The following is a 24,602-nucleotide window of genomic DNA, read 5'->3' on the forward strand; positions in this document are numbered from 1 at the left end:
CAGTGGGGGAAAAAAGTATTTAGTCAGCCACCAATTGTGCAAGTTCTCCCACTTAAAAAGATGAGAGAGGCCTGTAATTTTCATCATAGGTACACGTCAACTATGACAGACAAATTGAGATTTTTTTTTCCAGAAAATCACATTGTAGGATTTTTAATGAATTTATTTGCAAATTATGGTGGAAAATAAGTATTTGGTCACCTACAAACAAGCAAGATTTCTGGCTCTCACAGACCTGTAACTTCTTCTTTAAGAGGCTCCTCTGTCCTCCACTCGTTACCTGTATTAATGGCACCTGTTTGAACTTGTTATCAGTATAAAAGACACCTGTCCACAACCTCAAACAGTCACACTCCAAACTCCACTATGGCCAAGACCACACGGGGGGACCTAGTGAATGACCTGCAGAGAGCTGGGACCAAAGTAACAAAGCCTACCATCAGTAACACACTACGCCGCTAGGGACTCAAATCCTGCAGTGCCAGACGTGTCCCCCTGCTTAAGCCAGTACATGTCCAGGCCCGTCTGAAGTTTGCTAGAGTGCATTTGGATGATCCAGAAGAGGATTGGGAGATAGTCATATGGTCAGATGAAACCAAAATTGAACTTTTTGGTAAAAACTCAACTCGTTGGTTTTGGAGGACAAAGAATGCTGAGTTGCATCCAAAGAACACCATACCTACCTACTGTGAAGCATGGGGGTGGAAACATCATGCTTTGGGGCTGTTTTTCTGCAAAGGAACCAGGATGACTGATCCGTGTAAAGGAAAGAATGAATGGGGCCATGTATCGTGAGATTTTGAGTAAAACCTCCTTCCATCAGCAAAGGCATTGAAGATGAAACGTGGCTGGGTCTTTCAGCATGACAATGATCCCAAACACACCGCCCGGGCAACGAAGGAGTGGCTTCGTAAGAAGCATTTCAAGGTCCTGGAGTGGCCTAGCCAGTCTCCAGATCTCAACCCCATAGAAAATCTTTGGGGGGAGTTGAAAGTCTGTGTTGCCCAGCGACAGCCCCAAAACATCACTGCTCTAGAGGAGATCTGCATGGAGGAATGGGCCAAAATACCATCAACAGTGTGTGAAAACCTTGTGAAGACTTACAGAAAACGTTTGACCTGTGTCATTGCCAACAAAGGGTATATAACAAAGTATTGAGAAACTTTTGTTATTGACCAAATACTTATTTTCCACCATAATTTGCAAATAAATTCATTCAAAATCCTACAATGTGATTTTCTGGATTTTTTTTCCTCATTTTGTAGGTCATAGTTGACGTGTACCTATGATGAAAATTACAGGCCTCTCTCATCTTTTTAAGTGGGAGAACTTGCACAATTGGTGGCTGACTAAATACTTTTTTCCCCCACTGTAGTTAGCAACAATGTTTCGTTTCCAAGTGCTACTGAATAAGCTCAACTGAAAGTCACCAATTGCGCATTATACACATCGTTAATCTGCTCTTGTCTATCAATCCATTCCAAATCTTTATCCTAAACATGACACAGGGGCGGAATATGTTGATCTTGCCTAGGGCGGCAGCTAGGACCGGGTCCTGACAAAACACAATAATTTGCGGTGGACCTTGGCCTGCTCGAAGTGAGCCGTTGCTGTTGGGAAGTCAAATCTGACCAACTCCTTGGAGCAGCTTGCAATGCACATCAGCCTCGTTACTTTGTCATTACATTACATTTACATTTTAGTCATTTAGCAGACGCTCTTATCCAGAGCGACTTACAGGAGCAAATAGGGTTAAGTGCCTTGCTCAAGGGCACATCGACAGATATTTCACCAGTCGGCTTGGGGATTAGAACCAGCAACCTTTCGGTTACTGGCACAACGCTCTTAACCACTAAGCTACCTGCCGCCCTAGAAGGCACGATCTTGAGGCCGTCTTTACTCTATTTTGGAGAAATAATCCCCTCTCGGCGGGCACACTGGAAACAGGGATAATCAACACAATCTTCGCCAATTTTGCAAGGACCTCACATCTTTTGCGTGACTAAAAATAGAAACACACACCCGACGCTTGAGGATTTATTAGCCTATGAAGTATATTTGCCTTTGAAGTTGGAGCACATCGACCGGTATTTTCATCAATTAATAAAATGCATGATTTTGCAATGGACAATTTGGCCCACAACAATTTTATTTATCGGCTTTTCATATTATTATTTTTGACCAAAAGCATTTACCGGCTAACTGAAACCCTGTCCTGTACATACCCTTCATGATGAAGGCAGCCAATGGCCTGCTTCTATCTACGACGTATACATAGCCTCTTGTGAAAACGCAAGCTGCTGTCTGATGAAGAGGAACAGATATAGCTAACTCTCATAGACAGAAATAAGATAAATATCTGTTTTCGAGTGGACTTGAAATATGCAGCATGCAATACGAATTGTCTTTATCATATGACGAGGTAACTCCATTTACCATTTAGCCAATTTATTGAAAGCTAGCCAATTTGACAGTTTGACTAGCCTAGCCAGCTACTGTAAATGTCAATTGGTGTTTCATTAGCCATCTCTGTCAGTGAATGCACTTTCTTTAAATCATGTTTTGGCATGATTATATGTCTCATTTCAAGTAACTAGCTGCAGGCTTAAAGAAACATTTAATTATATACTATGCATAGAAACCCAAATAAAAGCATGTAGATAGAAAGGTGTGTGTGTGTGTGTGTGTGTGTATGTGTGTGTGTGTGTCATGAATGCTAGAATGGAGGTTTAAAATGACAGCTGCATATGCACATTAGCCAGTACAAGGCATAGCCTACAGCATACCTTGCAATACAATCTTCTCTAAAAACAGTTGTACAATGTGCTCTGCAATAAGATAACCAGAGTAGTTCTCAAATAGCAGCTGCCAATACAATGGTGGGCATGCATAATGTTGGATGCATTGGAATATAAGGTACACTATATATACAAAAGTATGTGGACACCCCTTCAAATTAGTGGATTTGGCTATTTCAGCCACACCCGTTGCAGACAGAGCTCAGTGACTTTCAATGTGGCACCGTCATAGGATACCACTTTTCCAACAAGTCAGTTCGTCAAATTTCTGCCCTGCTAGAGCTGCCCCGGTCAACTGTAAGTGCTGTTATTGTGAAGTGGAAACGTCTAGGAGCAGGCCAAACAAGCTCACAGAATGGGACTGCCGAGTACTGAAGCAGGTAGTGCGTAAATATCGTCTGTCCTTGGTTACAACACTCACTACCGAATTCCAAACTGCCTCTGGAAGCAGCTATTCGCTGCTCTGGCACCCCAATGGTGGAACAAGCACCTCCACGACGCCAGGACAGCGGAGTCACTGACCACCTTCCGGAGACACTTGAAACCCTACCTCTTTAAGGAATACCTGGAATAGTATAACAATAATCCTTCTTCCCCCATTAAAAAAAAAGTTGAATGCACCAATTTGTAAGTCGCTCTGGATAAGAGCGTTTGCTAAATGATGTAAATGTAAATGTAAGAACTGTTCGTCGGGAGCTTCATGAAATGGGTTTCCATGGCTGAGCACAGAGCCCTGACCTCAACCCCATCAAACACCTTTGGGATGAATTGGAACGCCGACTGCAAGCTAGGCCTAATCAGTGCCCGACCTCACTAATTCTCTTGTGGCTGATTGGATGCAAGTCCCCGCAGCAATGTTCCAACATCTAGTGGAAAGCCTTCCCAGAAGAGTGGAGGCTGTTAGAGCAGGAAACGGGGGACCAAGTCCATATTAATGCCCATGATTTTGGAATGAGATGTTCGACGAGCAGGTCATGTAGTGAACATTCTGGTAATGTAGTGTACATTCTGTTCTCAGAACGTTAAGAAAACATTCCATAAAAACCACAAGAAAACTTTAGTAACATTCAGAGAACATTCTAAGAATGTTATTTAAAGACATATACATTCCGTTCTAAGCATCAATAAAACGCTCTCCATCCTCTATCTTGTTCAGTTGTGTTGGTCGCTCCCACTAATTGGCCACACCTGATCTTAATGAGTGGGGACCTACTCCATATTAATGTCCATGATTTTGGAATGAGATGTTCGACGAGCAGGTGTCCATATACTTTTGGTCATGTAGTGTATGGAGAATGACAAAGATTATAGAAAAAGCAGTTTTTAAATTAATGTTTGAGTTTCAAATGCTAAATGTTCAGTGAGTATATTGAGGTGGTTTAAATGATTAACTCTCCTACAAACCTTGACATGTTTTCCATAATGTACCTTTCATGCATATACATTCGAACAAAGAACACCATCATATAGTGTTTCACCTTTTATTGAGTATGAAGACAAATAGCAAAGGTGCCTCAGGCAGTATTTGAAGTATCTACAGTGTAACCTACCAATCAATGTATGTCAAGTGCCGTGGAGGGCACAATCTTTAAATGTTGCAGTCCAGAAATGAGAAGCCTGGGCCTCTGATGGAGACCGTAGAGCTTTCATCAACTCATGCTCTTCAGTATCCCCCCTTCTCTCTAGGAGCTTTTGTGTACCCAGGCCCAATAGGCCTATCGAAAGGATCGCACACTGGTCACCAATGTAGCTGACCAATGTAGAGCGTGAGACAAGTGCCTAAAGCTTGTGTGGTCCAGAGACGAGAACTCTACCATCTATGGCAAAAGCCTGGGCTCCTGACGGGGACAATATAATTCTCCCCACTCTATGTTACATTTAAAATTTTAAAATTTTAGTCATTTAGCAGACGCTCTTATCCAGAGCGACTTACAGTTAGTGAGTGCATACATTTTTTATTTTTGTTATTTTATTTTTTATACTGGCCCCCCATGGGAAACGAACCCACAACCCTGGCGTTGCAAACGCCATGCTCTACCAACTGAGCTACATCCCTGCCGGCCATTCCCTCCCCTACCCTGGACGACGCTGGGCCAATTGTGCGCCGCCCCATGGGTCTCCCGGTCACGGCCGGCTACGACAGAGCCTGGATTCAAACCAGGATCTCTAGTGGCACAGCTAGCTCTGTGATGCAGTGCCTTAGACCACTGCGCCACTCGGGAGAGTTACAATAGTAAAATAATCTGTTTGTCAGCTATTAAACTGATTCTACATTGAATTTAGTGTTTGAGATGCTCAAACAAACATGCAAATCTGTAGTTGGTGTCCTTCAACTCTAAAAGGCACTAGACTGTGTAAGACAAAACTCGCAAAGAAAATACAACAGGCAAATGCATATGTGGTGTCAATGTCTAAATAGTGACTGCAGGGCTAGTTGAAACTGCAGGACTTGCTGAATAGATCATGGGAGACAAAATTGAGAGACAATAATGAATAAAGATGCTCAAACAAGCACGTATATCTGTAGTTGGTGTTCTTCAACTCTAAAAGGCACTAGGCTGTGTTAGACAAAATCCAAGGGAATGCCAAGAGTGTGCAAAGCTGTCATCAAGGCAAAGGGTGGCTACTTTGAAGAATCTCAAATATAAAATATATTTTGATTTGTTTAACACTTTTTTTTTGTTACTACATGATTCCATATGTGTTATTTAATAGTCTTCACTATTATTCTACAATGTAGAAAATAGTAAAAATAAAGAAAAACCCTGGAATGAGTAGGTGTGTCCAAACTTTTGACTGGTACTGTATATGCGAATGTTGATCTGTACAATAAAAGGATTACTTTATACTGTTCCAGGTATTCCTTAAAGAGGTAGGGTTTCAAGTGTCTCCGGAAGGTGGTCAGTGACTCCGCTGTCCTGGCGTCGTCGGAGGGCTTGTTCCACCATTGGGGTGCCAGAGCAGCGAATAGCTTTGACTGGGCTGAGCGGGAACTGTGCTTCCGTAGAGGTAGGGGAGCTAGCAGGCCAGAGGTGGATGAACGTAGTGCCCTCGTTTGGGTGTAGGGTCTGATCAGAGCCTGAAGGTAAGGAGGTGCCGTTCCCCTCACGGCTCCGTAGGCAAGCACCATGGTCTTGTAGTAGATGCGAGCCTCAACTGGAAGCCAGTGGAGTGTGCGGAGGAGCGGGGTGACATGAGAGAACTTGGGAAGGTTGAACACCAGACGGGCTGCAGCGTTCTGGATAAGTTGTAGGGGTTTAATGGCACAGGCAGGGAGCCCAGCCAACAGCGAGTTGCAGTAATCCAGACGGGAGATGAAAAGTGCCTGGATTAGGACATGTGCCGCTTTCTGTGTAAGGTAGGGTCGTACTCTGCGAATGTTGTAGAGCATGAACCTGCAGGATCGGGTCACCGCTTTGATGTTAGCAGAGAACGACAGGGTGTTGTCCAGGGTCACGCCAAGGTTCTTTGCACTCTGGGAGGAGGAGACAATGGAGTTGTCAACCGTGATGGCGAGATCATGGAGCGGGCAGTCCTTCCCCGGGAGGAAGAGCAGCTCCGTCTTGCCGAGGTTCAGCTTGAGGTGGTGATCCGACATCCACACTGATATGTCTGCCAGACATGCATAGATGCGATTCGCCACCTGGTTATCAGAAGGGGGAAAGGAGAAAATTATTTGTGTGTCGTCTGCGTAGCAATGATAGGAGAGACCATGTGAGGATATGACAGAGCCAAGTGACTTGGTGTATAGAGAGTATAGGAGAGGGCCTAGAACTGAGCCCTGGGGGACACCAGTGGTGAGAGCATGTGGTGCGGAGACAGATTCTCACCACGCCACCTGGTAGGAGCGACCTGTCAGGTAGGACGCAATCCAAAAGTGAGCAGCGCCGGAAATGCCCAACTCGGAGAGGGTGGAGAGGAGGATCTGATGGTTCACAGTATCAAAGGCAGCGGATAGGTCTAGAAGGATAAGAGCAGAGGAGAGAGAGTTAGCTTTAGCAGTGCGGAGAGCCTCCGTGACACAGAGAAGAGGAGTCTCAGTTGAATGACCAGTCTTGAAACCTGACTGGTTTGGATCAAGAAGGTCATTCTGAGAGAGATAGCAGGAGAGTTGGCTAGAGACGGCACGCTCAAGAGTTTTGGAGAGAAAAGAAAGAAGGGATACTGGTCTGTAGTTGTTGACATCGGAGGGATCGAGTGTAGGTTTTTTGAGGAGGGGTGCAACTCTCGCTCTCTTGAAGACGGAAGGGACATGGCCAGCGGTCAAGGATGAGGATGAGTTGATGAGCGAGGTGAGGTAAGGGAGAAGGTCTCCGGAAATGGTCTGGAGAAGAGAGGAGGGGATAGGGTCAAGCGGGCAGGTTGTTGGGCGGCCCGCCGTCACAAGTCGCAAGAGAGAGGGGAGAAAGAAGTCAAAGCATAGGGTAGGGCAGTGTTTATTTTTTTTGTTGAAATTATTATTATTATTATTTTTTTTCACCTTTATTTAACCAGGTAAACCAGTTGAGAACAAGTTCTCATTTACAACTGCGACCTGGCCAAGATAAAGCAAAGCAGTGCGATAAAAACAACAACACAAAGTTACATATGGGGTAAAACAAAACAAAGTCAAAAATACAACAGAAATACATATAATATACAGTGTGCAAATTTAGCAAGTTATGGAGGTAAGGCAATAAAATAGGCTATAGTGCAAAATAATTACAATTAGTATTAACACTGGAATGATAGATGTGCAAGAGATGATGTGCAAATATAGATACTGGGGTACAAATGAGCAGGACCAGCGGTGTCATTTGACTTAATAAATGAGGATCGGATGTCGTCAACCTTCTTTTCAAAATGGTTGACGAAGTCATCCACAGAGAGGGAGGAGGGAGGGGGAGGAGGAGGAGGATTCAGCAGGGAGGAGAAGGTGGCAAAGAAATTCCTACGGTTAGAGGCAGAGGCTTGAAATTCAGAGTGGTAGAAAGTGGCTTTGGCAGCGGAAACAGAGGAAGAGAATGTAGAGAGGAGGGAGTGAAAAGATGACAGGTCCGCAGGGAGTTTTCCTCCATTTTACGCTCGGCTGCCCGGAGCCCTCTTCTGTGAGCTCGCAATGAGTCGTCAAGCCACGGAGCAGGAGGGGAGGACCAAGCCGGCCAGGAGGATAGGGGACATAGAGAGTCAAAAGATGCAGAAAGGGAGGAGAGGAGGGTTGAGGAGGCAGAATCAGGAGATCGGAGGGAGAAGGATTTAGCAGAGGGAAGAGATGATAGGATGGAAGAGGAGAAAGTAGCGGGAGAGAGAGAGAGAGCGAAGGTTGCGACGGCACATTACCATCTGAGTAGGGGCAGAGTGAGTAGTGTTGGAGGAGAGCGAGAGAGAAAAGGATACAAAGAAGTGGTCGGAGACTTGTGAGATTAGTAGAAAAACAGCATCTAGTAAAGATGAGGTCAAGCGTATTACCTGCCTTGTGAGTAGGGGGGGACGGTGAGAGGGTGAGCTCAAAAGAGGAAAGGAGTGGAAAGAAGGAGGCAGAGAGAAATGAGTCAAAGGCAGACGTAGGGAGGTTAAAGTCACCCAGAACTGTGAGGGGTGAGCCATCCTAAGGAAAGGAACTTATCAAGGCGTCAAGCTCATTGATGAACTCTCCAAGGGAACCTGGTGGGCGATAAATGACAAGGATGTTAAGCTTGAATGGGCTAGTGACTGTGACAGCATCGAATTCAAATGAGGACATAGACAGATGGGTCAGGGGAAAAAGAGCGAATGTCCACTTGGGAGGGATGAGGATTCCTGTGCCACCGCCGCGCTGACCAGATGCTCTCGGGGTATGTGAGAACACATGGTCAGACGAGGAAAGAGCAGTAGGAGTAGCAGTGTTTTCTGTGATAATCCATGTTTCCGTCAGCGCCAAGAAGTCGAGGGACTGGAGGGTAGCATAGGCTGAGATGAACTCTGCCTTGTTGGCCGCAGAACGGCAGTTCCAGAGACTCCCATAGACCTGGAACTACACGTGGGTCGTGCGCGCAGGGACCACCAGATTAGAGTGGCAACAGCCACGTGGTGTGAAGTGTTTGTATGGCCTGTGCAGAGAGGAGAGAACAGGGATAGACAGACACATAATTGACAGGCTTCAGAAAAAGGCTACAATAATGCAAAGGAGATCGGAATGAAATGAACTAAACATCTGGGAAAGCGAGAGAGCCGGGCCTCCCTCACTTACGTACGTTTCACTAAAACACTCAAATATAACTCTCCAAAGCTCCACTTTAGAAATTATAATTGTTGTAAACTACAGCGGTTCAATGTTTTCTAGGAATAGACTGTAACTTAGTTTATTCAGCTAGCTAACTTGGTACAGTATTCTTCCGTGAAAACCGTCCAGGGCACCGAATCCTATGACGCCATAGCCAACTAGCATGCCTGCCTCCAATAACACGGTTTAGCACCAATACTCGGTTACAACAAACCACCAGTGTGTTAACACGCCAAGCAGATCATTCGTGTCCGTGTCTAACGTTGTGTAAAGTTTTGGGTTAGTTTTGACAGTTTGAGTGAGTACGTCGTCAACTTATTCAGCCAGTTAGTTAGCTAGAATAGTTAGCATACTAGCTAGCCATTGCTCTCTGCCAACGAACCAACCCCTCCTCCCATGGCATGAACACACAGAGAGCCAAGCTAACGTTAACTAGTCACCCATGTCCCAAATTCCCTTGAACGTCTCTGGTTACCAGTATGTAAAAACAAAACACATATGTAGGTTATAACTTACCCTTAGTAGCTACTGTTAGCCAGTTAAATGCAAAGCTAGCCACTGAATTGATTCAGCCAGTTCGCGTTTGTCCCAACGGAGAGAAAGCGTCTCCAAATATTAAAGCTAGGTCGTTCCAGCTATTGTTTAGTTAGCTATCCAGTTAGCAACAAGCTAGCTACATTTCGAGTACAGTAGCTACTAACTACCTAACGTTAACGCTTCAGATAATGAGGTTAGAAAAACAGCTGAATGGTAGGCAGCTAGCTAGCATAATTACAAGTACTCTTAAGCGTGAAATAACATTGGAAACAACTATCCACAGTTGCTAATAGTTACCAGTAGCTACCCGCTAGCTAGTCCAGGTAATGGGTTAGCAAGCCTCGTGCTTCACCAGGCTCAGCCGAATACAATATCCTTCGCTCCCGCTTGCCGCCGTAAGGAGAGGGAAGTAGCTAGATAGTGAACTAATATCAGGCCAGGGTGACAGCTAAAACACATTTATTGTAGTGACTTTCACCGACTATGGCATTAACGTCTAACGTTACATTATTATTTATTTTTTTACTGATTAAAAAAACAGAATAATTCTGAACACTCCCAAGTCCCAACTTCGTCAGACAAGTTAAAAATTCTCGGTGAAGTTTTTAGCCACAAGCATAAACTAGCTAGCTGGGAAGAGCTCATCAGGAGGACTAGCTGAATTGAACTGACAGAACCGAATCCGTTCGTCTCCACTCAATTCTCGCAGTGCGACAAATGTCATCAATTTGGTCACCAGGCGTGTCTGTATAGCCTCCCTTCAATATAATTGTATTTGCCTGAGATATGCCTCTGGCCTGAAATCCAGTGTCACCTCTCTAAGGACTTATAATAGGATAAATATAGCTAAGTCATGGTAGGAGTCCATATCATGGTGCCTTCCCAAACACTATTAGCACAAAGATGTGTATAATGCTTTTATCCAAATAAGTGGCTGCTAAGGGAAACATCTACAACATAATGTGAGCTCAGTGTCCTATCGGGACTCTATTGAGGGAGAGCGCTGATTTAGAAGACCTATTAGCTATTTACTGAGAAATTATAAATGGCATTGCATCAGGGCTGAATATGCTAATTCAGTGGGGAGGTACAGTGTCATTCCAAATGAATCCCATCCAGGGAGGAGGAAAAAAAATATCACCCAATTTTGCAATGCAAATAGAAAGGTAAAAATATGCACTCCCTCTTGCAGTTTGTTTAGCAGCCCATTGTAGTGTGGTTCTTAAATTGATTGGTTAATAGTCTTATACATTTTCCCCATATTTTTGTACCATGGGACGTCTAAAGTCCCTCCTGTAGCTCAGTTGGTAGAGCATGGCGTTTGCAACGCCAGGGTTGTGGGTTCGTTTCCCACGGGGGGCCAGTATGAAAAATGCATGCACTCACTAACTGTAAGTCGCTCTGGATAAGAGCGTCTGCTAAATGACTAAAATGTTAAGTGATTTGAAACATTGGGCAGTTCCTTTAAAACAGTGGTCGCCAACCGGTCGATCTTCAAGGCATTCCTAGTCTATCAACAAACATTTCTGTAGAAAAGCCAACGATGAAGGCTTGTGCTCCTTTTAATGTTTTATTGGTGTTGCGCTGTTGACAGTAGGTGCACTTGATTCAGAAGCCCTGCGCACCGGGTAAGCAAAGTGTTCCCATTTTGAACCATTTAATTTGTCTGAAAAGAGGTGGACTGGGAGATCTGTGGCTAAATCCAGTGTGGCTATTGCGCTGGCCAATCGGATAGCTCAAATCACTGTGCCTACAGCGCTTCCACGACCTCGGCCACAGCAATGTTTGATACTAGCAACGTAAGAATTTATAACTTTTAAAACCGTGACCACAGAGAGACTGTCAAACAGAGCTGCTGTTTTTATGAGTGAGTTCATGTTTAAGTTTTTATTCAGCACTGTCAACACAGTTTTTATTCAACACTATTACAAAACATAAAACGCACGCTGCAATGACTGAGTAGCCAAGTGTATCGATAGGTCTGCGTTTTTATTATTAATAAAAGCAGATCGTCGTGTCTACTTTAATATAGAGGAATATTTCACTTTCTCTGGACAACAACATGAATTTGTACATGACTGAGGCAGATGCGGTGTGACTTGAGTTTCGCCATCAGGTGGAAGACTGTGTCCCCTCTCTGGTCAGTCTCCCTCTGCTGAGACTAATGCCGTGTTCAAAACAACTGGGAACTCTGGAAAAAAACGAGATCCGACTGGGGAAAAAATGGTTTTGAACGGTCATCCAACTCGGAATTCCAAGTCGGAAACAATGGCATCTTTCTAGAGCTCCAACTTTCCGACCTGAAGATAACTGACGTAATGATTTGACCTCGTTTTTTTTCTGAGTTCCCAGTTATCTTCAAAGCACCATGATCATCAGATGCAGGTACCATCAGTTTAGTAAAATAAAAAAGCAAATTATTTCAATTTATGGTCCGCAGTGCCTTGCAAGTGCTACACCAACTGATCTATTTTGTTATCAAAGCTTGAGTTTTTAAATATAATATGGTCTGAGAATAACAGTATTGGTAGGCCAGGCATATATAGCCAATATGCTGTGATAATGTATTAGACCTACTGCCCAAACATCATTCCTACAGAATTGTTTTTATTAGGTTAATGTAAAAAAAGTCATGTTTAAAAATAAATCTCATCTTGCTTTTTGACTGCGAAAGTGATCTTGACTCAGAAAAGGTTGGTGATCACTGCTTTAAAAGATAATGGAATGTTGTTAATATTATAAATAATTCTGACCAATCTCAGTCAGTGTTTTCTTTATACATTATATTGAGAGACCCTGACTATGCAAAGGAGCATTGTTGCTAAACCAAATCAAATCAAAGTTAATTCGTCATATACACAGGATACAGCGGGGTGTAAACGGTGCATTGAAATGCTTACTTGTCAGCTACCTCTCAAATAAAATTAACAACAATAACACAATAAAGCAATAATTGCCCAACTAGCACATTTGGTTCCTTGTAAATTGTGGGAACATATGTTTTTGGTTTCACATTGGTTGTGGGAACGAATCCATACGTTTCCTGCCCGGTAAGACAGAACATTTTTAAAAAATGTTCTAAGAACAGAAGTGAACATTTCGCCTGTTCTGGGAATGTTTATTTTTAGATTGCAGGGAGGTTCTGAGAACATTTTACTCTGGTTCCTTGCCTGGGAGGTTTTATTAACACTCTGAGAATGAAAATGATAGATTATTTGGCGTATTTTAAAATAACTTCCTTAAAACATTCTCTGAATGTTTCAATAAGACTTTTAATACCACTGCTAGCTTAATTAATCATGCAAACACATATATTTTTTATTGTGACACGGCATCAGTGAGATTCAAACCTATGAGATTCTGGATTCTGCTTATTCCCTACTGACTCCGGGAATCATCCAACTGGGATTTGGGGAAAACCAGGGAATTTATTGCAACCCTTGCCATGGTGCAAGGCTGAGGGCAATTATTTTATATTATTAAAACTGAATATAAGCTCATTGTAAAGCTCAGGTACAACTAAGGCAATTTCCCAGGAAATCATGTATATAAAGTCCTGGTATGTCTGTCAACATAGCAATGTTTTTAACAGCGGCGGCCAACCCATTAGGGCATTAGTGGAGGCACACTACTTGTGATAAAAACAAACATGTGATTGGTAAAAAAAAAAGGTTAAAATATTTCTATTTAAAATATATACAGTGCCTTCAGAAAGTATTCACACCGCTTGACTAATTTAAAATGGATTCAATTGAGATTTGTTATCACTGGCCTACACACAATACCCCATAATGTTGAAGCGGAATGATGTTTTATATTTTTTTATTACAAATTCATTAAAAATGGAAAGCTGAAATGTCTTGAGTAAATAAGTATTCAACCCCTTTGTTATGGCAAGCCTAAATAAGTTCAGGAGTACAAATTTGCTTAACAAGTCACATAAGAAGTTGCATGGACTCACTCTGTGTGCAATAATAGTGTTTAACAGGATTTTTTAATGACTACCTGATCTTTGTACCCCACACATACAATTATCTGTAAGGTCCCTCAGTCGAGCAGTGAATTTTAAACACAGATTCAACCACAAAGGCCAGGGAGGTTTTCCAATGCCTCGCAAAGAAGGGCAACTATTGGTAGATGAGTAAAAAAAAGAAAGAAGACATTGAATATCCCTTTGAGCATGGTGAAGTTATTAGTTACACTTTGCATGGTGTATCAATACACCCAGTCACTACAAAGATACAGGGGTCCTTCCTAACTCAGTTGCCTGAGAGGAAGGGTACCACTCAAGTATTTCACCATGAGGCCAATGGTGACTTTAAAACAGTTACAGAGTTTAATGGCTGTAATAGGATGGATCAACAACATCGTAGTTACTCCACAATACTAACCGAATTGACAGAGTGAAAAAAAGGAAGCTTGTACAGAATAAAAATATTCCAAAACATGCATCCTGTTTGCAACAAGGCACTAAAGTAATACTGCAAAAAATGTGGCAAAGCAATTCGCTTTTTGTCCTGAATACAAAGTGTTACAGTATGTTTGGTGCAAATCCAATACAACACATTACTGAGTACAACTCTGCATATTTTCAAGCATAGTGGTGGCTGCATCATGTTATGGGTATGCTTGTAATTGCTAAGGACTGGGGAGTTTTTCAGGATAAAAAAGAAACGGAATAGAGCTAAGCACAGGCAAACTCCTAGAGGAAAACCTGGTTCAGTCTGCTTTCCACCAGACATTGAGAGATGAATTCACCTTTCAGCAGGACGATAACCAAGCCACAAGGCCAAATCTACACTGGAGTTCCTTACCAAGAAGTCAGTGAATGTTCCTGAGTGGCCGAGTTACAGTTTTGACTTAAATCAGCTTGAAAATCTATTGCAAGACCTGAAAATGGTTGTCTCGCAATGATCAACAACCAATTTGATAGAGCTTGAAGAATATTGAAAATAATAATGTGCAAATGTGTGAATACTTATGTAAATTAGATATTTATCTATTTCATTTTCATTTGCAAAAATTTCTAAACACGTTTTCACTTGGTCATTATGGGGTATTGTGTGTAGATGGGTGATTTAAAAAAAATCCATTTTGAATTCAGGCTGTAACACAACAAAATGTGGAATAAGACAAGGGGTATGAATACTTTCTGAAGGCACTGTGTACATATTAGATAATTCATGGATTATGTTTTCATTGATTATATTAGATTGAGTTTATTAGTCACTTGCAATTGAAGTGCAGTAAATGTGTGCATTTTCCTGAAGAAAAAAAATGATATGGTTCAAAACAAGCTGTTCAGTTACTTACTACTCTGCCCCTCAGTGACTGCCAGCAGCAGCAGCTCCGCCTCCACAGGCACATTTAGGCCGTGTGAACGTTGCTTGGATTGTTCTGACAGCTATTTGCTGTGAGGGGGAACTGCTAGCATAAATTATAACAGTACAAAGTAAATGGACCGTCCTTGGGTGCAAAAATGTGCATTCGGTTAGAACTTCTGGGTCTGCTCTAGTCTCCGTCCCACTATGTCTCTCGCGCCAGACGGCTTACTTCCGCACGTGAGACTAGATCTGCTCTATCAGGTACAGATGGCGCTGAAGCAAAAAGTAAATTGTAATTAACTTGTAAATAAATAATCATACCAGTCATGGGAGCCTGGGAACTGATAAACCGGACATCTACATCCAACAATAGTTGAAGGACAGAGGGATACACTAGCTAGAACTTTCTCTTCGCAGATCTGGTAGGACAAAAAAGCGTATTGTTTCCCCCCATGTTGTTCATCAGTTTCTACTGTAGGTGACAGGGCAACATGTTGTGTGGACTCAAACAGCATAAAACCTGGTGTATCACAAAGCATGATACAATTAATTAGAATAGCCTAGTATGTACTAAGATTTTTTTTGCCACGACTCTGGATGTTCTTCTCCGTTTCATAAACAAAACCAAAACAATAAGAAATGCACCTGGGGCGACCAGTGGCACTGTTTCATCTTATGCGACTCTCAGCTTTAAGGTCCAATGTTTTTTATAATGTTTTATCTACTTGTACATAATCTGGTTGATCTTTTCTCTCTCCCTTTCTATCTCTCTTATCTCTTTTTCTTCCTCTGTCCCCTCAGAATTAGCTGATTCTGGTGAGTTACTTTTCTAATTATCTTTGCCAAAATGCTGTTCGCTATCATCTCCACAGCTTGGAAGCGACTTTTTGATTGTACCTCTCCCTGATTGCAGTTACAGAAAGTATTCACACCCCTTGACTTCTTCCACATGTTGTTGTGTTACAGACAGAATTTAAAATGGATTGCGTTTCATTTTTTTGTCACTGGGCTACACACAAAGTGTAATTATGTTTTTATAATTTTTTACAAATTAATAAAGAATGAAATGCTGAAATGTCTTGAGTCAATAAGTATTCAACCACTTTGTTTTGGCAAGCCTAAATAAGTTCAGGAGTAAAATGTGCTTAACAAGTCACATAATAAGTTGCATGGATTCACTCTGTGTGCAATAATAGTGTTTACAATTATTTTTGAATGATTACCTCATCTCTGTACCCCACACATACAATTATCTGTAAGGTCTCTCAGTCGAGCACTGCATTTCAAACATAAATTCAACCACAAAGACCACAGAGGTTTTCCAATGCCTCGCAAAGGAGGGCACCTATTGGTAGATAGAAAAACATTTTAAAAAACAGACATTGAATATCCCTTCGAGCATTGTGAATGTATTAATTACACTTTGGATGGTGTATCAATACACCCAGTCACTACAAAGATACAGGCGTCCTTCCTAACTCATTTGCCGGAGAGGAAGGAAACCACTCAGGGATTTCACCATGAGGCCAATGGTGACTTTAAAACAGTTACTGAGTTTAATGGCTGTGATAGGAGATAACTGTAGTTACTCCACAATACTAACCTAATTGACAGAGTGAAAAGAAGGAAGCCTGTACATAATACAAATATTCCAAAACATGCATCCCGTTTGCAACAAGGCACTAAAGTAATACTGCAAACAGTGTGGCAAAGCAATTAACTTTTGGTCCTGAATACAAAGTGTTATGTTTGGGGCAAATCCAATACAACACATTACTGAGTACCACTCCATATTTTCAAGCATCATTGTATGGGTATGCTTGTAATCATTAAGGACTTTTTCAGGATGAAAAATAAACTGAATGGAGCTAAGCACAGGCAAAATCCTAGACGGAAACCTGGTTCAGTCTGCTTTCCACCAGGCACTGGGAGATTAATTCACCTTTCAGCAAGACAACAACCTAAAACACAAGGCCAAATATACACTAGAGTTGCTTACCGAGAAGACAGTGAATGTTCCTGAGTTGCCAAGTTACAGTTTTGACTTAAATGTACTATGGCATGACCTGAAAATGGTTATCTAGCAATGATCAACAACCAATTTGACAGAGCTTGAAGAATGTTTTACAGAATAATGGGAAAATGTTGCACATCCTGGTGTGTAAAGCTCTAAGAGACTTACCCAGAAAGACTCATAGCTGTAATCGCTGTGCTTCTACAATGTAATGTGCTTCTACAAAGTAGACTCAAGGGTGTGAATACTTATGTGAACAAGATATTTCTGTATTTCATTTTCAATACATTTGCAAAAATGTGTGATAATTGTTTAAATATTTAATCCACTTTGAATTCAGGCTATAACACAACAAAATGTGGAATACTTCAAGGGGTATGAATACTTTCTGAAGGCACTATATGTCAACGACTGTCCAAACATAAGTTTCTATGCAGACTCTCCGTTACATATTTTTACTATTTTATGTGGATGTATACCTCTGTAACCATTTTTTTCTCCATTATCCTTTCCATCTCCCCTCATTTTTACCCCTTGTAAGCTAACCATTGTAACAATACATACTATACTAACCATCTTGTTTATTTTTTTTACTGTAATCCGTTACGTTACCAGCAAAAATATGGTAATCAGATTACAAATACTCTATGATCCAGAATCCACTATGATGACACAACAAATGCGTTTGATGGATCCTTTTCTGTCTTCTGCTAATGCCTCTTAAGGGGAAAGTAATCAAAAAGTAACTGAAAGTAATCAGATTTGTTACTGAGTTTGGGTAATCCAAAAGTAACATTACTGATTACAATTTTGGACTGGTAACTAGTAACTCTAACGGATTACATTTATAAAGTAACCTACCTAACCCTGCTGGCCGACCATTGTCCACTGTATCTGTGGTGTGTTTGCACAGTTGAGGAGGAGAAGGTGCTTTCCACTTTGATTTCTTAACACTAGAATCTACAAGTAACTGCCAAAATAATGGAAACACTTGAATAAATGAGGGATACATTAATATTTTGAAAGCAGGTGCTTCCACACAGGTGTGGTCCCTGAGTTAATTAAGCAATTAACATCCCATTATGCTTAGGGTCATGTATAGAAATGCTTGTCAGGCCATTATTTTGGCAATTATTTTGGTTACCATGGCTATGCCCCATAGTATGACAATGCCCCCATCCACATGGTGCGAGTGGTCACAATTGTTTGATGAGCATGAAAATAATGTAAATCATATTCCATAGCCATATCAGTCAACAGATCTCAACCGAATGTAACACTTATGGGAGATTCTGGAGCGGTGCCTGAGACAGCTTTTTCACCACCATTAACAAAACACCAAATTATGTAATTTATCGTGGAAGAATGGTGTCACATCCCTCCAATAGAGTTCCAGACACTTGTAGAATCTAAGCCAAGATGCATTGAAGCTGTTCTTGCTCGTAGTGGCCCATCGCCCTATTCAGACACTTTATGTTGGTGTTTAGTCATTTTAACTAACACTTAATTGAGTAGCAACAAATACAAGATACACATTTCAAAACTTTTATTTTTGAAGTGCTGAATAGAAAGAATAGTAGAAGGTTATAGTTTTTTTCATTAACTTTGGCAATTTTTTCAGATGTAAGTGGTACTGTATATTTTCAAAACTCTAAGTACAAAACTTTAAACTGATAATACTTGTAATGCTGCTTATCTTTTGTTCAGAACCTTTGATTGTGCATTCATCGGAGTTAAACACATCATTCATGCAAAATCAAAGTTTTTTGTGAAATACCATGAGAACATTTAGTTTATCCACCAATACATCAGATAAGGATAGGCTCACCATTTAGTCATTTTAACTAACATTTACAGTCTTTTTCAATTGCTTTAGTGCTATTTTTACAAGTATGTGGTGAATTTTCAAAACTCTTAGTACAAAAAACTCCAAACTGGTAACAATTGTAACTTATTAAGTCTTGTATTCCAAACCTTTTATTGTGTGTTAATTTTGTTTGGAGACATCTTTCACCACACAACCATTGATCCAAAGTATAAGATTACTGTGAAATACCATGAGAACATTGATTTAATCACCAAAACGATATCTTCTGAATTTAGTTGTTTTAGCAACCAATTAATCCAATATCAAAATAAGTAAGATACATGTTTCAAAATTGCCCTTTGAATGGTATATGCTACAGTACTGTAAACTACAGAACATTAGTTTTTTCACATTAGGCAATACACTTTCACTGAAAATCACATTTTCATCATTTCTATTTGTAATTTGTAATTTTTTATTTTTTTATTTAACCTTTATTTAACTAGGCAAGTCCGTTAAGAACAAATTCTTATTTACAATGACGGCCTACACCGGCCAAATCTCATGTGTTATCAAAGGTGTAATCATTGAAGACATCTTTCCCAATCATTAATGCAAAAATGTAATGTATTGTTCAGATATAATCACAAAATAGGTGTACTGTAATCAAATGAAACAAATTGAATGAATTAAGGAAACATTACGTTTAGCAAGCACTAGTTTGCATATCAAGCCTGTATTTGGCTATAGGGTCTCATCGACATTGCAGTAAATGTCCTCATTATTCATGCACCTGGGGAAAAACCTTTTGGCATTGTGAATCCAAGCCTGATAAACTGTAGGTCTGGATTTATGTTATTGCATTCCTCATCCATGGCCTGGAGGAGGGTGGCACGCTCATTGGGGTGGCGATCATACACCTTCTACCTGTATTGTAATCATGTATTGTATTTTACAGTATTGTATTGTACTTACGCATTGTAGTGGTCCTGTGTGGCTCCGTTAGTAAGAGCGTGGCACTAGCAACTAGCAACTAGCACTGGGGTCACATACAAAAATTTATGGACTCACTCGTCACTTTGGATAAAAATGCCTGCTATGTAAATGGCATATATTACTGTTTTATAGTACTGTATTGGCCAAATAAATTTGAGTAAAGCAGTGTGAAACTACTCCATCAAAAAGCAAAGTCATTTTGGATACATATTCTGGTTGGGTTATGTACGTACGGTCACTGTGGGGAGGACGTCATCAATGCACATATTAATGAAGCCGATGACTGATGTGGTGTGGAGTAAAGGTGATCTAGAGTTTGTTCGCCTCTAGTTGCACAGGTGACATGCCGTTAGAAATTAGGTAAGACGGATTTCAGTTTTCCTGCATTAAAATCACTGGCCACTAGGAGCGCCGTCTCTGGATGAGCATTTTCTTGTTTGCTTATGGCCTTATACAGCTCTTTGAGTGCGGTCTTAGTGCCAGCATTGGTTTGTGGTGGTAAATAGACAGCTACAAAAAATATAGATAAAAACTCTCTTAGTAAATAGTATGGTCTACACCTTATCATAAGGTATTCTAACTCAGGCAAGCAGAACCTTGATACAGCCTTAATATTAAAGATCGCTCACCAGCTGTTGTTAACAAAGTGGCACACACCACCCCCCTTGAGCTTACCCGACGCTGCCGTTCTGTCCTGCCGATGCATAGAAAAACCAGCTAGTTGTATATTATCCATGTCCTTGTTCAGCCAAGTTTCAGAGAAACAGGATAATACAGTTCTTCAGGTCCCATTGATAGGATAGTCTCGAACGGAGCTCGTCCAGTTTGTTCTCCAGTGATTGTACATTCACCAATAGAACAGAGGCGGTTTACGTCGGCGTCTATATCTTCTGAGTGTCGGGGATTAAGGTCTGGTCCGGGGTGAGCAGTATCATGCACCGCCGACCTGTTGAAGTAGAAATCTTCATCTAAATCGAGGTTAGTGATCGCTGTTCTGATGTCCAGAATCTCTTTTCGGTCATAGGTTTCATAGGAAACATTATGCACAGCAAAGTTAAGATCAGTGCAAAAAACCCACACAAAATAGCAGAATTGGTCAGGAGCCCGTAAAACGGTCGCTATACATTCCAGCGCCATTCCCAGGCAGGTTGTGAGCATGTTGAGAAATATGTCAGTCTTACAGTTTCATTATCCTTATACAGTACGTACATATGACAAATCATCAGAATTAAGGGTATTGTAAAATATGACATTTCTGCCCCATGCAACATTGTACAAGATCACTTTTTCTACGTGACTTGTCAACTGATACAGTATCGCCTGTCTCTCTGCTTAAAATTCCTCGGCTTACAGTGTATCAACGAAATTCATGTAATGAGTGGAATATATTATTATATAAAACCCAGGTATAGCACATACAACCCAGGTATAGCACATACAACCCAGGTATAGCACATACAACCCAGGTATAGCACTTACAACCCAGGTATAGCACATACATTAGAGTGAGACTTTCCACTTTGTCCTATTAAAACACACTGGCTGATGGAGAATAATGATGTAGTATTTACAGCCACTTCCATATATGATTTGTTTTGACCTTCCAATATAAATTGATGTCAAATTTATAGAAATATAAAATGTTAGTGTTCAGCAGTTATCAAACTATATATGTTAACTACAGTTGTAGGATCTTAATTTGATCACCCTGTTGCAAGAGAACTTTCCTTCAATGCAGGAAATGTAAAACTTGTAGTGTATTTAAGGTTTAAAAAGGCTTCTGAAGTTAGTAATTTCCACTTTGATATGATTTTCCTTACAAAAAATGTATCAATCAAGTCCATTAATTATAATCCACATAATAATTCACTTTTCCTGTTGTAGCAAACTGGCTCAAATTAAGATCCTACATTGGTAGGCACAATTTTGGTTCAGTAGTTATCAGTTTTGAGCAGTTTGATTAAGTAATCATTGATTATATTGTAAACAAATGACAAGGGCTGGGTGGTAGCCTGGCGCTTAAGAGGTTGGGCCAGTAACCGAAAGGTTCCTGGTTTGAATCCCTGAGCTGACTAGGTGAAATCTGTCGATGTGCCCTTGAGCAAGGCACTTCACCCTAATTGCTTTTGTAAGTCGCTCTGGATAAGAGTGTCTGCTAAATGACCCAAAAAAAAAATATGAGTGAATATTGCATTTTGAAAAGCAGATACTTAGATTATGTATACAAATTGAAAGTGATTTGGTGCAGTGAACAAGTGACTTTGTGAAATTATTTGTTGTACTTAGTCAATTGAAAATGTACTAAGAGTTTTAAAACATGAGCCATTTTGAAGATCTGTTTAGATCTGATATTTTTTCCACTAATTAGTCTTTTGACCAATCACATCAGATCTTTTCACAGCAGCTATTTTTGAGAGTTGATCTGATTGGTCAAAGACCAATTAGTGAAAAAAAGGGCTGCCTGTCTTGTGAAAATTGTATTAAAAAACGTATTTCAAATGGTAGTACATATAGTGACTCTTTCCTATTGTCCTTCGTCCTACTGAAGCACACTGGCTGATGGAGGATGATGATTATGTAGTATTTACAGCCACATCCATATTTGATTTAAAATAAAGGTGAAATAAAGGGGGGGGGGGAAAAGTGTTCAGCAGTTATCAAACAATATAAGTTATCTAGGCACTACATAACTTTGGTTCAGTGGTTATCAGTTTTGAGCAGTTTGATTGAGTTATTGTTAAATGTAGTGTTAACAAATGACAAGAAGATCATATCAACATTCATGTGAATATTGCATTTTGAAAAGCAGATACTTAGATTGAATATGTATCCAATGATTTCATGCAGGTAACCAGTGACTTTTTTAAATTTATTTGTTGCACTCAGTCAATTGAAAATGTGCTTAGAGTTTTCAAACATGAGCCATTTTGATGACCTTTTTGTATTTTCTGTGCTTAGAGTTGTGAAAATGTTCCACCTACTTGTGATAAAATGGTAATTTCCAATGTAACCATGAATGTCTTTCTTACACAAATAGGTAATTTGGTCATTATAGAGTTTTGTCAGTTATTTTTTAAACTTGGTTCCTAAATTGTGTTGTGCCCAACCTGTTTTATTGAATTCAAATCTGGCCAGCCCCTGTGCTATTATTACACACCACAACTGTCAGCACATTCTATCTCTTTTTCCATCAGTGTTCAGCTAAAAACAATCGCACTTCGGAGCTGCATCAAAAACTGAACTGCAAAGAACAGGGAGGGAGGGGGAGGGTTGTCTATATTGAACATAGTGGTTGTGTGCCTGAGCTCTCTTTGAATAGCAAAATCATACCATACTAAGCAGAACTCAGCCTTACAGTACATCATAGTCCATAACCAGACTATAACTTGATAGTCTGACCTCTGATCAGGCCACCGTCTTGTCATCAGGGGAGTTTTGTTGAACAAAATAGCTGAGATCTTACTGTACTTACTGTGATATTTTTTGGGCTGAATCAAAATAAATATGTGTGCCCATCTCGTTCTAGCTTGCCATTTTAACTCTGCCTTGAACATGGGACACACTGGGAAAACAGAAAAATATGAAATACAGTTGTGGCCAAATATATTGGCACCCTTGTACTTTTCTTAAATAATTCCCTATTTCTTGTAAAAAAAATAAAAAATAAAAACTTTGGGTGCCACACTTATTGGATTTTCAACATTGCAAAACCAAATTTATTTTTGTAAACTTCAACTTTCAATTTTTATTTTGAAAGTAAAGACACATTTTAGGTTATCGATGTGATTCAAATCAAATTGTATTTATCACATGGGCCAAATACAACTGGTGTAGAGTAGACTTTACAGTGAAATCCTTGCTTATGAACCTTTCCCAATGATGCAGAGTTTAAAAATAATAATACAAAATGAAATAGTAACTAAGAGGAGGATTAAAATAAAATACACAAGAATAGAGCTATATACAGGGAGTACCAGTACCAGATCAATGTGCAGAGGTACGAGGTACTTGAGGTGGATATGTACATGAAGGCAGGGTAAAGTGATTAGGCATCCGGATAGATAATAATAAGGTACTTGAGGTGGATATGGACATGAAGGCAGGGTAAAGTGACTAGGCATCCGGATAGATAATAATAAGGTACTTGAGGTGGATATGTACATGAAGGCAGGGTAAAGTGACTAGGCATCCGGATAGATAATAATAAGGTACTTGAGGTGGATATGGGCATGAAGGCAGGGTAAAGTGACTAGGCATCCGGATAGATAATAATAAGGTACTTGAGGTGGATATGGACATGAAGGCAAGGTAAAGTGACTAGGCATCCGGATAGATAATAATAAGGTAATTGAGGTGGATATGGACATGAAGGCAGGGTAAAGTGACTAGGCATCCGGATAGATAATAATATAAGGAAAATAGAGTAGCAGCAGCAAATTTTGAGTGTTAAAAGTGTGTGAGTGTGTATGTGTGTTTGTGTTGTGTCGGTATGCATGTGTGTGGGAGTGACAGTGTAGTGTGTGTGAGAGTGTGTATATGGTGTGTATACACTGAGTGTACAAAACATTAAGGACCCCCCCCTTTTGCCCTCAGAACAGCCTCAATTAATCGGGGCATGGACTCTACAAGGTGTCGAAAGCGTTCCACAGGGATGCTGACCCATGTTGACTCCAATGCTTTCCACAGTTGTGTCAAGTTGGCTGGATAGAACCAAGCAGTGTTGCAGTTCTTGACACAAACCGGTGCGCCTGGCACCTACTGCCATACCCCGTTCAAAGACACTTAAATATTTTTTCTTGCCCATTCACCCACTGAATGGCACACATACACAATCCATGTCTCAATTGTCTCAAGGCTTAGAAATCCTTCTTTAACCTGTTTGCTC

At 40.6% G+C, this 24,602-nt stretch overlaps 1 protein-coding gene across 2 annotated transcripts in view; it reads left to right on the plus strand.

Annotated features, from left to right (window-relative positions):
- LOC121571236 (sodium/potassium/calcium exchanger 2) overlaps positions 1–24,602 on the plus strand; it is a 216,926-nt gene that overhangs the window by 101,643 nt on the left and 90,681 nt on the right. For both annotated transcript variants that reach the window (XM_041882578.1, XM_041882579.1), the window contains one exon: positions 15,702–15,716. In XM_041882578.1, the coding sequence (XP_041738512.1) occupies positions 15,702–15,716 (15 nt within the window). The remainder of the gene's footprint in view (positions 1–15,701; positions 15,717–24,602) is intronic.

Source organism: Coregonus clupeaformis, chromosome 8, assembly GCF_020615455.1.
Source record: "Coregonus clupeaformis isolate EN_2021a chromosome 8, ASM2061545v1, whole genome shotgun sequence".
NCBI lineage: Eukaryota > Metazoa > Chordata > Actinopteri > Salmoniformes > Salmonidae > Coregonus > Coregonus clupeaformis.